Below are 13861 nucleotides of genomic sequence, written 5' to 3' on the forward strand. Positions count from 1 at the left end.
GACTCCTGAGCTGCTGGTCCAGCCCAGCTGTTCCTGGTTAAGCCACTTGGGTTCTCTCTCTCACCAGGCAGCTGAGCTTTCTGCCAATATCACAGAGGCCTTTAAAGTGAGACCTAGGCTGGGCGCAGTGGCTCATGCCTATAATACCAGCACTTTGGGAGGCCGAGGCGGGCAGATCACTTGAGGACAGGAGTTCAAAACCAGCCTGGCCAACATGGTGAAACTCCATCTCTACTAAAAATACAAAAATTAGCTGGGCATGATGGTGGGCGCCTGAAGTCCCACCTACTCGGGAGGTGGAGGCAGGAGAATTGCTTGAACTCAGGAAGGGAGGTTACAGTGAGCCGAGATCACACCACTGCACTCCAACCTAGCGACACAGCAATACTCCGTCTCAAAAATAAATAACAAAATAAATACATAAACAAAAATAAAATAAAGTGAGACCTAACTTCAGCATTCCCTCATGGGCAAGTCATTTAGCCCTGTGAGCCTCACTGGCTTCCTCTGTAAAAAGGGGATTTGAATCATTGCCCCAGGGATGCTGTTAGGGAGCTTACCCAGGGCAGACTCTCAGAAAGTGCTAGGTCCCCTTTGTTCTTAAAGTGCTATTTTTGCTGTGAAAGTGGCGCTATGTTAAAGAGAACTCCTCGAAGGCCACATTCACTCTTTATAAGCATACATGTAAATTTATGAGCAGAATCTTCCAGAGACCTTCATGAGGGCATGTCAAGCAGAAAAGTTCCTGTGTCAGAAGGAGGGCTGGGGGGATACCATGGGGGGATTCTACCTGCGGGTCTTCCCACAGGGCCTGGGAGAAGAAACCTTCTGAGGGTAGGAAGAGGGCAGGAGAGGTAGCTCTGGAAGAAGGAAGATGGTCCTAGAAGCATGAACTTGGGTGACAGTGCCCAGAGCCCTGCCACAGGGGCCTCCAGTCTGCAGGGGAGAGACCCTGCTCTGACTGCTAGCCAGTTAATAACAGTTCAAGGGAAGAAAAGTTCCCTGGACCCTGGACTCCTCCTCAACTCTTGGGCTTCCGGGGAGCTCTGAACTCTTACCGGAAGGCTGGGCTTCTGCCCTTCTCCAGAACTTCCTCTCTGCTCCCCGCACACAGTGGTTCTGCCTGCCTCTACACCTGTGCCCTAGACAGCTCCTCCAGCCCTTTTTATCTTCTTTCCCCTCCCTCCTTTGAGCTGAGGTGGATGATAAGAGGAATGAGGGGCAGCATGTCCCCCATAGTCAGGCTACCTTGTCCTGGCAGGGACAGCTTTTGTCCAGCCACCTTCCTTATTCTGGGGAAAGCAGTATCAACACACAATTCACATATTTGAAAACTGCTCCAGTTTACTAAGGACTTGACTTTAGGGATTAGACATACAGGTCAGTGGAGGTGGGGACAGGCCAGGAGGGGCTGAGGGGGAGCTGGTGGAAACATGGCTGGAGGCGAATCTCCGACTATGGATCAGCTGAAATTCTCCCTATTTATTCTGGTATCTGTATCTATACAGAGGTTGGTTTTGTTGCTCTGGACCCAGCTGACCAATTGTTGTGCTTGTTCGGCTGCAGAGCAAACTTGAGCAAGGCAGGAAGGAGAGGAGAGAAAGTAAGAGACGATGGAGGCAGCATCTGGGGCAGAGGGAAAGAGGGAAAAAGAGCCACCAGGTAGGGAAAGTGAGGAAGGGCTCTCTTTCTTGGAGAGAAGTCCCAAGGCAGCCCCGAGGTACCACGAACAGTTAACTGAGAAGACGGCTTCTACTTCACTCCGGGGTGGCTGTGCATCTGTCTTATACCTAATGGCCATTTGGGGACCAGTACACAACGGGCACGTTCATGGGAAGGCCTCGGTATCTCGCCAAGCTTTCATATATTTTGCAGGATCTAAGTCCTTTTTACAGGAGAAAAGGCCTCTAAAGTCGAATAAATTCAAGGAAATACTAGATTAAACAAAACTATAAAAGTTAATTTACTACATCTCGGTGAGGGAGGGGACGTTATTTGTTGATATGCTGGACTGGCCCAGTGGGCCTGGCTACAAATCTCCTGACCACACAAGACCTTTCTCTATTAGGGCCAGTTTGGGAAATGCTGATGTAAAATGTTGTCTGTATAAGGAGATGCATTCCGAGTTCCCCAAAGGTGACTTCTGACCTTTTGGGAACATGACCCGTGCCCATCTGGGACCTGCGCGGTTGGGCCTGGGAGCCGCAAGATTGTGCATCCCATGTGGGCACAGGAGCGAACGCGTGGGAAGCGCTTCTGCACGGAGGCCTGTGGCCTGATTTGCACTGATGGTCTTGTTACTTGTTGCGGACATGTCAGCTGGTGCGTGCTTAGTGCACAGCACAGGGCGTGGAGAAGAGAGGTGCCGACGGCGCCCTGGGCGAGGTGACGCCTAGGGCCCACCCGGAGCCTGGCGGGGCGGGCAGAGCCGGGAGTGGGGGCGGAGGGGCTGCGAGAGCTCAGCCTCTGGGCCTCCCCCGACGGCCGGGCACCTGCGCTGGCGAGGGGGGCGGCCGGGCCGGCGGTGAAGTTTCTCGGCGGCGCCTCCCTCCCGGCCCCTCGCACTCGTCTCTCTCCCCAGGCCGGCACCCTGTGCCCGCGCGCTGCCAGGCCCCCTCCTGTCAGGGAGGACAGTGTCCAATAAACTCCTCCACCCGCAGGTGTGTCCGCCCTCTCCCGCTAAGGCGAGGGCTGAGGTGCCGGGGCCGGCGGGGGTGGGGGGCGGGCGCCTCTTCGAGCGCCGCCCGGCCGCGGGCCCCACCTGGGGAGTGGGCGCCGGGCGAGTGGCGCGGCCAGAGACGAGGCGCAGGTCAGCGAGCCGGGGCCCCGCCAGCGCCTGCCCGGGGAGGAGCCTCGCACGCGTGCGCGGGCTGGAGGGGGGCGGGCACCGGGGCGGGGCCGGGGGCGGGGACCGAGGGGAGGAGCCTCAGGCCCGCCCCGCCCCGCCCCCCTGTCCCCCCACCCCTCCCCGCCGGCAGCGCCCCGGGCGGCCCCGTGGAAACCCAGGCCCTCGTCCCTCGTGTCTCGCCAGGCTTCGTGAGCTTCGACAACCCGGCCAGCGCGCAGACTGCCATCCAGGCCATGAACGGCTTCCAGATCGGCATGAAGAGGCTCAAGGTGCAGCTGAAGCGGCCCAAAGACGCCAATCGCCCGTACTGAGCGCCGGCGGGAGCGTCCCCCGGGGGAGAACAGGACTCGCACAGGTAACCGGGGGCGGCCGGGGCGCGGGGACGGGGGTTGGGAGGGAACCAGACGGACCCGCCGCCTTCTCCGGCCTCCGTGGGCCGGACCCTCACTGGTGCCTTGGACCCGCTGCGCCCGGCTCAACCTGCTCCTCGCCCTGCGCCTCCGGCCAGGCGCAGAGCTGCCGTCACCCCGGCAGAAATGGGCCTGGCCATCTCCCTGTGGCAGGGCCACCAGGGGCAGGAGCGAGGGAGCCACTCCGGGCGGGTGAGGCGAGGCCTGGGCCTGCGCCTCCGGGTCTACATTGGCAGTCCTGTTGGCCAGAGAACCCTGGGGTAAACAGGTGGCAAGCTCAGGCTGAGAGAGGTTGGGGGCAGAACAGGCTCTACCCAGGAGAGCTGCAGCCGCCCGCGGGGCCTGCTCCCTGACCCCCAGCTCTCTCCTCCCCAGTTCTTCCAGGAGGGCTGATAGTCTTTAGACACTTGACCCCTGCACCCCTCCCTTTCCCCATAGCTCAGTGAAGAGAGGAAGGACAGGATCTTTCAAAGGGAACTTGACTGAGAAACAAAGCAGGATGGGAGGACAGCTGAGGAAGGTGATGGTACAGCACTGAGATCCCGGGCCTGCCTGCCCCACATGGGTCTTGATGAGTGGTAGTTGTTACCTTTTCTGCTGGGCTGGGTCCTGCCTAGGAGCTGAAGACGCAGTCAGCCACGCCTCTTCCAGCCCAAGTGTTCCCCTGAGCAAAGTGCTTCTTGCAGAAAGAATGGGGGGAGATACCCCAGGCAGAAAGAATGGGGGGAGATACCCCAGGACATCAAAAGTCAACCTTCAGTCTGGTTACCCCCATTGCTGTGGCTCTTGCAGCCTCGGCTTCTTCACAGAGCAGAGGTGAAGGCTCCCTTCGGGCCATTCCAGCTCAGCACCCTGCTGCCCTCTGACCGCCCCTCCCCACCCATGTTCCTCCATTTATTCAGCAGTATTGTGTGCCAGCTATTGTGTTAGGTACTTGGGATTCAGCAGTGAGCAAGACTGAGAAGGTGGAGACAGACAATAAACAATGACATGTGATCAAAGAATATGATCTAGTATGTCAAGATTGTTGGGTACAATTAAACCACATGGACAGTGTAGACCTCATTGAGGAAGTGAATTGGAGCATAGAAGGTGAGGGGAGCAGCCATGCCCCTGCCTCTGAGGGAACAGTCAGCATGGAGGCTGCAAGGTGGGGCTGCAAAGTGGGGTAGGAACAGCAGGAGACTGGGTTGCTGAGAGAGTGAGGAGGGCCACCTGGTGTGGGGCCTTGAAGGTCACTATGTGGACTTTGGTCTCTTCTCTGAATTGGGAGATGGAGAGAGCATTGGAGAGTTCTGAACAGAAGAGTGACGGGTAACTTGAATTTCAGTGGGGTCACCCTGGCTGTTATGTTGATAATAGCTTGTAGGGGGCCAAAGCATAGATCTACTGCACTGACCACTCAGTCCAGCATCACAGCAGTTGATGAGATGTGAAGGAATTAATTTCTAGATGTATTTTGAAAGAGGAGCCAAGGATGAGTCCCAGGCTTTTGGCCCAAGTCACTGGAAGAACAGAGATTGGGAGAAAGATCAGGCATGTGGGAATTACACATTTAAGCTGAGTTTCAGAGTCCAGAGTTTGGGAGGGAGGTCTCCAGCTTCTCAGTCTCCCCTCAAATCTTCCACCCAGTGCTGGGGTACGGACACCAGCAGAACACCCTTCCTCCGCCCAGAAGTAGCAACTTTCAACCTCTGAGAGCAGGGGCCTTCTCTCTGGGGGAGTGCTTGTGCCGCCACTCTCTGCAATCCTGGAAAAGCAAAACCAGTCTTTCCTGCCTCCTGGTTTCCCATCCTTGCCCATTTCTGGCTTGTGTCCAGATGCAAACACACATGTTATTCAGAGTTGGGGCACCTTCTTGTGCCAGGCACTGGGCTCAGTGCTGGGGATGCAAGGATGAATGAGTCACCATCCCTGCCCTCAAGGAGCTTCTGGCTCTGTGCACACAGGGACACCAGGAGGCAGCCTGCAGATGGGGGCATTTCCATAAGAATGGAGGGACGGTTTCAAGAAAGCTGCTTTTTCTATATGTAAAACACTTTTTCTTAAATCAGCATAGCTCTGCCATTAAGGTGTGACCTGGGTTAGGGTGCTTGTCCTCTTTGGACTTCTTTTTTCTCATTAATGAAACTAAGGTGTTAGAGTCAACTAGAGGATTTGGGGGTAGGGGGATATGAATCAGGCCAGGTCATGCCCTGAGATTCCAAGGGGCACCCCTGAAAGTCGCTTGTCTTAGGCTCCTTGGCTCAAGCCAGGGTAAAACCTCCAGGTTAGAGGAATTCCCAGATGAAGGAGTGAGAAGGCAGGTTTATTTTTTGGGATATAAAGTCAGAAGTGCCCACAGGGTTGAACCAGCTGGCATTCAGAGTTGGGGATGGGGCTTGGGAGGAGTGGTTTAAAACACAGAGTGGGTTCTTCCACCAGGGCACGCAAAGGGCAGAAAGATTAGAACCCTAGACCTTCACACAGTGCTTACCACGCACCAGGCACTGCTGAGAGGTAACAACTAGGAGACGTAACTACATAGCTACAACTACCTATAAGGTAGGTAGTGTATTTCCATTTCACGTATGGGGAACAGAGAGATTAAGTAGCTTGCCCATCAGCTAGTGAGTCGCAGAGCCAAGCTTTGAAGCCAGGGAGCCTACCTCCCTTCGAGTGAGGATGAGAAGCCCCACCCTACCCTCACCCCAACCCATCACCCCAGAGTATCCTGAATGTCCTCAGGGAACACGTATGACACCTCACTTTTCTGGGGTCAGCCATCTAACCACCTCCTTTCTACTAAGCAGTCCTGTAAAAAAACTACGATGTGACATAACTCCTACAGTAAAGTTGACATTTAATTTTCATTTAGACAGCATTTTAGCAAATGGTGCTGTCAGGCTTCCCAGCCCAAGACTGTTGGAAGTTCTAATAGAAGGAGGGTGCTAAGAAGAGATAGGGAGCTTCTAAAGGCAGCCTTGGGGACTGCAGTGAGAAGTAGCTGCCCTTGGACTGCCAGCGAGGGAAGAAAAGGCACAAAACAGCAGCTAAAATACTGGCTGCTTATCACAGGCCAGTAAAGGGTATTCATTGTGCTGAGTCCTGAGCTGCAGCCCCAGGGTTGCTCAGAAGGGCAGGAAGCCTGAGCAGGGGCTGAGGGACCAGCCATAGCTGGGAGCAAAGTGGGAGGTGGAAGGGGGACCTCAGGGCTAGGGCAGCTGCCCCATGGTGGTACAGGTTTTCTAAGGCCAAGTCAGAAGGGAGTGGGGCAGACCTGGGGGAAGGAGAGGGGCCCAGGCAGGGCAGCTGTGGGGAGTACAGTTGGGCTTTGGTTCCATGAAGCAAGGTCCTGGGTGGGGTGGGATCAGGGTTGGAGTCAGTGACTCTCCTTCCTAGCTGGTTTTCTGCTTCCCCACTGCCCTACCCGTCTGGCGGCTTGTGCTAAGAGGGGAGTTTCTCTAAGCAATCTTTGCCAGGAAACTAAATAAGGAAGGAAGCAAAGGCAGGAAGAGTAGGCAAAAACATGCCTGTGGCCAGGTCCACAGCCAGCGGGCAGAACACACCCAGCCTGGCCCCGCCCAGCTCAGAGATTGGCCTCTGAGCCCCTTGTTCTGCCACCGCTTACCAGACACACTGGGCCCCAGCAGCAGGCCAGATTCTCAGACTCCTAGCACTCCAGTTCTATGGCTGGAGAGTGCACCAAGCGTCTTGTCCTGACCCCAGTGAGTCCTGTGACTCTGGCTTGGAGTATGCTTTTGGGGAGGGTCGGGTCCAGGCTTGAGTCTGACCTATATAGGGCTGGGCTGTGGCTTTGGGCCTGGCCCTCCTTTGCTTGAGTCCAGCTCATTTTAGGACCTGAGACCTGAATTGGTTCAGCCTCGCCATAATTTCCTCACCCAGCTTGGTGAGTTGGGCTTCACCATGCGGGTCAGTGATCCCATTGCCACATCTAGGGCTGTGAGCCTCTGTGAGCCTCCACTCCGAGAGTGGCCGGGAAGGGGTCACCCTATAGGCAGAAGAGGAGATGCATCCTAATGAAGAGAGTAGCCAGCTGAGCCTGAGCCTGTGGAGTCTTGGGGGCTCCTCAGGGACTGAGTGTGAGGGTGTATTATGTGTCTAGGGCCATGCATGTGTAAGAGATGAGGGTGTGTGTGAGGAAGTTTCCTAGATTGAGCTTTAGGGACAGGGGGCTGTGTGCTATTCAGGTTTGTGTTGCAGTACACAGGACAATGCCTGGCCCTGACAGAGGAGAGTCCCAGGGAGTCCTTGAGTTGCAGTTGCCACAGCTCCCATCTGATGGCAATACCCTCCTTAGTTCCTTAGGCCTCTTCTCCCATGCCAATGGGACCTGCCCATTGGCCATCCTGGGTGGGTCTAAGGGCTTTTGGGAGGAGTTGGAAGTGGCATTTCAGGACTTGGTGGGCATGGGACGGTCCCTGATCTGGGGGAAGGAGATCCAATGCTGGAAGAACAAAGAACCCAGCCCTCGTGGGCAGGCAGGCTTGGGTCTGCAGAGGAGGGGTCTGGGGTGCGTCTGTGAAGGTGGAGCTGGAGGCCAGGCTTGGGCTCGGCTACTTTGCCCCTCATCCACAGTGACATTTTAAGATCCCAGGCCTCCCTTCCTCCCTCCCTGAAGGAAATCATAAAGGTGAGAGTGATTCAGTACGCTGTATGTAGAAGCCTGTGGCCTTGAAAGCCTGCAGATCAACCTGGCGCACAGGCCTTGGCCCAGGCCTGAGTGCCACAGGGGAGCAGGGCATCCAGTGCAAGCTCAAGATAACTATGGGGAGGCGTGGAGCTAGGGACCCCAAATCCCAGGTGTGGCAGAGGACTATGAAGTGGTGAGGGGGTGGAGAAGTCAACTGAAAGTTGAATCATCTGATGATTCCCGATAGGGAAGAAAGCTCATTCTCAACCACTTAGGGCTCCACCAGGAAAGAAAGCAGAAGGTTGGGGCCTTGCAGTGGGCCAGGCTGGAAAGCTGTTCATGGAGGGGTGTGGGGTGAGGGGGTGGGAAAAGAGGACGGTGTGGGGAGCAGGGGAAGTCAGCAGAGCAAGAGTGGGAGCAGCAGAGGCTGGAGGCGCTCACCTCTGTGCCCCCTGCAGGGGACCCTCCAGCCTTGCACGTGGCCCCCTGCAGGGCATCCTCCAGCCCCCCCATGTGGCCCTTTTATGGGTCAGGGCTGCAGAACCTTTGAAGGGCTTCATGTGCCTAGATGCAGCCTCAGTTTGTCTACACAGGCCACTTGGGAGCAAGGCAAAGAGTGTGAGCAAAGAAAGAGGGGAAGGCAATTGCAAGATGAACTTAGTAGTGCCAAGGCATATTTCTAGAATTCCAAGAACATTGATGAATTTTACCCCAAATCTCAAAATGAACCCTGCTCAGGTTCTGAGGAAAGTAGTTTGAGGTGGAGCTGAAGCGGGGGCGGGCCATAACCTCCACAGTGGGTGCCCTTGTAGCCTTCTCTAGGATGGTGGCCAGGGTGGGTGCACAGGGTGGGAGGGCCGAGCTGCTGCCAGCCTGGGTGGTACTACGGCAGCAAAGCATTTTGTAGATGGACCCCGTGGACACAGCAGTTACTGTAGCAAGCCTCTGACCTACCCAGCTGACCAGGGCCACCCTGACAGACATCCCCTGCTGGCCCACAGGCTGCAGTCACAGAAAGCTGAGGAGGGGGGGAGCGCCACCCCTAGGGGAGAGAAAGAATCAAGGGTGATGAAAACCAGAGCGCCTGCTCCCTGAGATTGCTTGCCGGCCAAGGTGGTTTGAGGGGCTGTTTTATTTTTTTCTGGCCCCCTTGCCAAACCGCCCATGCCCCCCTCCCCAACGCATGATGGATGCCCTTAGTGGCCCTGTGTGAGGTTCTGCTTCTGTTCACAGTGTATCATGTGTCTGCATAAACAACCGTGTGTGTGTATGTGTGTATGTGTGTGCGTGTGTGTGTGTGCGTGTGTGTGTGTTGATGTGCCCATGTTTGTCTGCTGGCTTACTCCATCCTTTGAGTTCTTTTCAGTTCTCTTATGATTTGACTGCTGTTCTCTCATCAGAGCTTCTAGATTGATGCTGTGGTCTGGTGCTGTATAAATATATTTTCTTTTTAATTTTGTTTTAACTTCTTCCTTGCCCTCCTTCACCTGAATCCCAGCCCTCCCTGCCCTCCCACACTCCCCAACCCCACCTGCCCTGCCCCACCTCTTCCTTCCCCCACCCACACTCTCTTGTCCTCTCTCTCTCTCTCTCTACATATATAAATATATATATAAATCTTTTCTTCTTTTGTCATTCAATCAAATTCCAACAACCCAACCAGGGCCAGTCAAATCCACCACAGTCTCGCGCTGAGCTAGGAATAAAGTTCACGTAATCACATGAGAGTGGAGAAAAGTCCCCCATCCGTAAGTTCAAATCAACTCAAAGTTCACAGTGTGACATGATGGCGTCATGTAACAAGGCTAAGAATCGGTTGCATGACAATTGCCGTCAAGTTTCGTGGAGGTGCTGTGATTGGAGCGTTTTTCTTGGATGTTGTATCAGTTGATGATTGGCCAGTCATGATCACACGTGCATTTTCTTGACTTTTGTGCTGCCACAATCTTTTTTGCTGTGCTCATTTTCGTTTTGTTCTTGGTGCTTGCAGTGGTTTTACTTTCTGTTGTTTGGTTTTTCTTGTTCAGCGTTTTTTTATGCTTCTCTAGATGTCACATAGAGAAAAAAACAAAACAAAAGAACAAAAAATAGTCAAAATAAAGATGAATTCCTGAATTATCAAACATGGGATCATTTACCTGTGCAAACCATTATTTTTTTCTTAAAAATAAGGAAAACATCTTAAAAATATCTATGCGTGGTTGATTTACTTGCACTTGAAAATATTGTGATTTTATTTTTTTCTAGAAATTTGGGGGCCTTTTTCAATTGACACTATCCTAGGTCTGGTCTTTCCAGTTAGGCTATTTTCAATCTCACTTCAAAGGGAAAAAAAAAAAAACAAAAACAAAAAACAAAAACAAAATATCTACAGTAACAGAATGATAAAAACAAAATTCTAAACCAAAAAACTAGAGTACAAAGCCAGAGGCCTCTGCAAGAGAGCCCGGTAACAATTGTAAGGTTTGTATTGTAACCACTTCTGCTAAATTAAATGTGGGGAGGGGAGGCTGGGGACTGGGGGCTCGGGAGGGTTTTTTTGGTTGGTTTGGAAGAAACAGTACTAACAAAAGCAAAATGCACCTTTTTGTTTACAACTGAAAAAGGGTCCTTGACAAGTGTTTTTTAATTTTATTATTATTTTATTTGGTGTTGTAATTGTTTAGACTGCTGTGTACGGTTTGCTGTTTGTTGAATCAACAGTGTGAAAAACCTGCCAGCATGGATTGATATACGCATGACGTTGTCCCCTCAAGTGGGGGCTTTGCAGTTCTAACTTTCTTGATGTAACCAGTCACCCCCATGTATAAGTGGAAGCTGCTTGCTAGAATGGAGATGAGTCTCATTTGTTAATTCACAATGATTAAGCATTCGCCTTCTGATTCTAGTCAGATCATGATTTTTTTTAAAGCAAAACAAAACACCAAAAAGCCACCATTCAAAACAAAATCAAACACTGTCTGAGCTAATTTATTTAAGTTTGATAATTAAATCTCTTCTGACCTTTTTTTAGGTTTTCCCATCCACTCCCTTGAAGTTCTGAATTTCCTCTAAATTCCCTGGCATGTATGAGAAAAGTATTATGTGTGTGTATGTGTGTATATATGCATATACATACACACATATCCATGTATATCCACATATGTGCAGGTGAATATATTCTACACATATATCCAGATATACATATATATACACAGCCTCGCAAATAGTTACTGACCCCGGGAAAGAAGTGGTTGGCTGGAAGCTGGGCAAGGATTCTACAAAATTTGAGTCACGGATGTGTCTTCCTTCTTTCCCTTGAGCTGGGAGGAGTGGGCTGGGCTGCTAGATTTTTGCTATCTTGTTTGCTAGGCTTCTGTATACATATTGTATCTGGGCTAGATCTCTCAGAGACAAGTTTAATTATGAATTCATATCCCACAGTCCCAAATTCTCCCCTTAGATGTAGCAACCCCCAATCCAGAATGCTAAAGTAACCCAAATCAAGAACCTCCCAACAACGAAACCTCAGCTACAACCATCACCACTAGACTTCCCAGTGGTTTCTACTCTGAATAGAAGAGTATATTTCTTTTTAATGTATCATGATCATGACTAATTCTCATACTGGTCTCTCTTCCTTCCCTCCCACCATCCCCTAGAGCTCCCATCCTAACCCCTGAGGCAGGTTCCTATTGGTGTTTGGATGCTGTTTGTGTTTTCCCTCTTGGCTTAATCAGCCCTGATTTTCTTCATTTTAGGGCAGGATGCTGAACGGGCTACATTAAAAAACAAACCTCTCTCTCTATATATTTATAAATGAGAACTGTTGGATGACACCTTTGACATATCAGCCAATATCAATCAAGCTGAAGACTCCAGACACTGTCTGTGTGACTGTAACATTTCTTCAAGGAAAGTATAGCGTCTATGGAGTTCAGAGGGCACGTGTTTGGGGGAAAATATATATATGACATAAGAAGAAGATGAAGAAAAATGAGAAAAAAAACACACACAAAAGGCAACTTTAAAACAAAATATCACGAGACCAGACGGGGAGGCTGAAGGGCTGGGAACTGGGAGGAGACGCTGCTTACCGATCCCGGGGCTTTTCCAGCCCATGGGCGCCTGAGGCAGGCTGGGGCAAGTGGTGTGTGGGGCCTGGTCCCCAGGGGGCGGCTGGGAGGCCGCCACTGAGCATCTCTATCTGTCATTCCTTTAGCTATTTAGGGACCAAAGGACCAAACTTTTTATTGCAGATGTGTAGCTCTATGTCAAATAGAGGGGGAATGGAGGACCCCCTCCTTCCTGCCTCATGGCTGTTCTTGAAACAGCTTAGAGCGATTCTATGAAAAAATGTAATAAAAAATTTAAAAAAAACAAAAAACAACAAAAAAACAACAAAAAAAGGAAATATAACGCTTCAGTGCTTTTAAAACAGCAAGATAATAGTTCTTTGATACTTTGAGAGGCGCTTTGATGACCCTCATCCAAGTCTATGACACTTTCCTATGGTTTTCTGTATTCTATGTCTGGATGGAGCTGTTAAGGTGAACAAATTGGTGGATATTTGGGGAAAGCAACACAAATCTTAAAACTCATTAACCGTGGAGTGTGAGAAAACAAAGAGGGGACAAACGGGACTTACCAAGCAAGGTCATTGTTGTGAAAAGTCTGTAAATGCTTCTAACTCTTCCCCCTCTTAAAATCCTAATAGTTGTACAGAATTTTAAAAAGGAAAAGTTTAAAATACCTATATTATAGAAGAAAAATTAGAGGAAAGCAAAAAATAAAAAATAAAAAAAAAAAGAAAAAAAAACCTATAGAAGTTAGCATTACTGCTAAAATCCCAGATGTTGTAGGACTGTACTTTTGTAGAGTTTAGACAGAGCATCAACCCCTTCTCCCCGCGAGTGCTGTCGGACGCCGTTGTCCCCAAGGGCCAGGCCGAACTTGCCCCACACCTGCGGGCGCCTGGCTGCCTGTCGCCGGTGGAGGCCACGCCATCGGCCGGGAACGGTCGCGTTGCCCGGGTCGTCGCTGCCGCCGTCGTCCTCGCCTCTTGCTTCCCTCTGGGAGCTGCGCGCGCTTCACTCACCTTCCGCTTCACTCGCCTTCCACGCTTGCTCCAGAGACTTTCCGGGCAAGGGAGAACTGGGAACTTTCATCTTAAAACGACTAGACAACACACACACACACAAAACCTTAAAAAAGAGAGAGAAAAATAAACAATCTTTGAAGAATTTCTGAAACTGTTTACAAGGAATTTTGAAAAACAGGGATGTTTAAATGATGCCGGCTCTGTTTTTCTGTAAATAAATTTGCATATTTTGTAGGACTTTTAATTGTAATGATAGAGAAAAAAACAAGGAAAACTATTTAATGAAAGCACGATATTTATCTTTGGTAAATGACTTTAGAGCAGTTAAAGACATTGCTTAAAAAACTCAATCAGAAAAACACTGAATTATTTAAGAACACATATATTTTAAAGTATAACATATTTATTATAATTTATTTGCACCCTTGGGAAGATTGCTTTGGCATTCTGCCTCGATTCCTTCACATTGATGTCCAGATCATCTGGAGGCCGGGGGTTCTCAGACCTACCATTGTTTCCCTTTAGAAGAACAAATTTCCAGTTCCTCTAGGGCCTCCTGCCTTTCCTTTCTTTCTGTCAATTTTGTTGTTGTTGTTGTTTTTCATTTTCTTTTTTTCTCTTGACTCCTCCTTTTAGGATGTCCAGATGTAAAAAAAAACAAAAAACAAAAAAGAAAAAAAAAAAGAAAAAAAAAGAAAACAGCTGCAGTTCAGTACAACTGCTCTTTTCACACTCAACTCCCTAAAACTCCTTGTAACCTTCTGTAACTATTGGATGACGCTTTCTCCAGCTTAGCCCTAAATAAAGCACAGTTTAAAAAAAAAGATTTCTTCATTGGTCTGTGCCTCTCGGACTCTGGCCAGCTGTGCCTCACAGCCCCAAGGCTTGCC

The 13861-nt window shown here is 50.6% G+C and overlaps 2 protein-coding genes across 62 annotated transcripts in view; one reads left to right on the top strand and one right to left on the bottom strand.

The window, feature by feature from the left end:
* LOC105499086 (CUGBP Elav-like family member 4) overlaps positions 1-13795 on the top strand; it is a 321369-nt gene extending 307574 nt beyond the window's left edge. For 36 of the 50 annotated variants that reach the window (XM_024786967.2, XM_024786983.2, XM_024786968.2 and 33 more), the window contains 2 exons: positions 3032-3203; positions 11632-13795. In XM_024786967.2, the coding sequence (XP_024642735.1) occupies positions 3032-3159 (128 nt within the window). In that variant the 3' untranslated portion in view covers positions 3160-3203; positions 11632-13795. Of the gene's footprint in view, positions 1-2581; positions 2661-3031; positions 3204-9554; positions 9640-11631 lie in introns of all 50 variants that reach the window. The other 14 variants (XR_011617214.1, XR_011617216.1, XR_011617215.1 and 11 more) reach the window with 3 other exon arrangements.
* LOC105498950 (KIAA1328 ortholog) overlaps positions 11875-13861 on the bottom strand; it is a 413609-nt gene continuing 411622 nt past the window's right edge. For all 12 annotated transcript variants that reach the window (XM_071085777.1, XM_071085776.1, XM_011771353.3 and 9 more), the window contains one exon: positions 11875-13074. The gene's annotated coding sequence lies outside the window, so the exon portion shown is untranslated. The remainder of the gene's footprint in view (positions 13075-13861) is intronic.

The sequence above is a fragment of the Macaca nemestrina genome, chromosome 19 (assembly GCF_043159975.1).
Source record: "Macaca nemestrina isolate mMacNem1 chromosome 19, mMacNem.hap1, whole genome shotgun sequence".
NCBI classification, from domain to species: domain Eukaryota; kingdom Metazoa; phylum Chordata; class Mammalia; order Primates; family Cercopithecidae; genus Macaca; species Macaca nemestrina.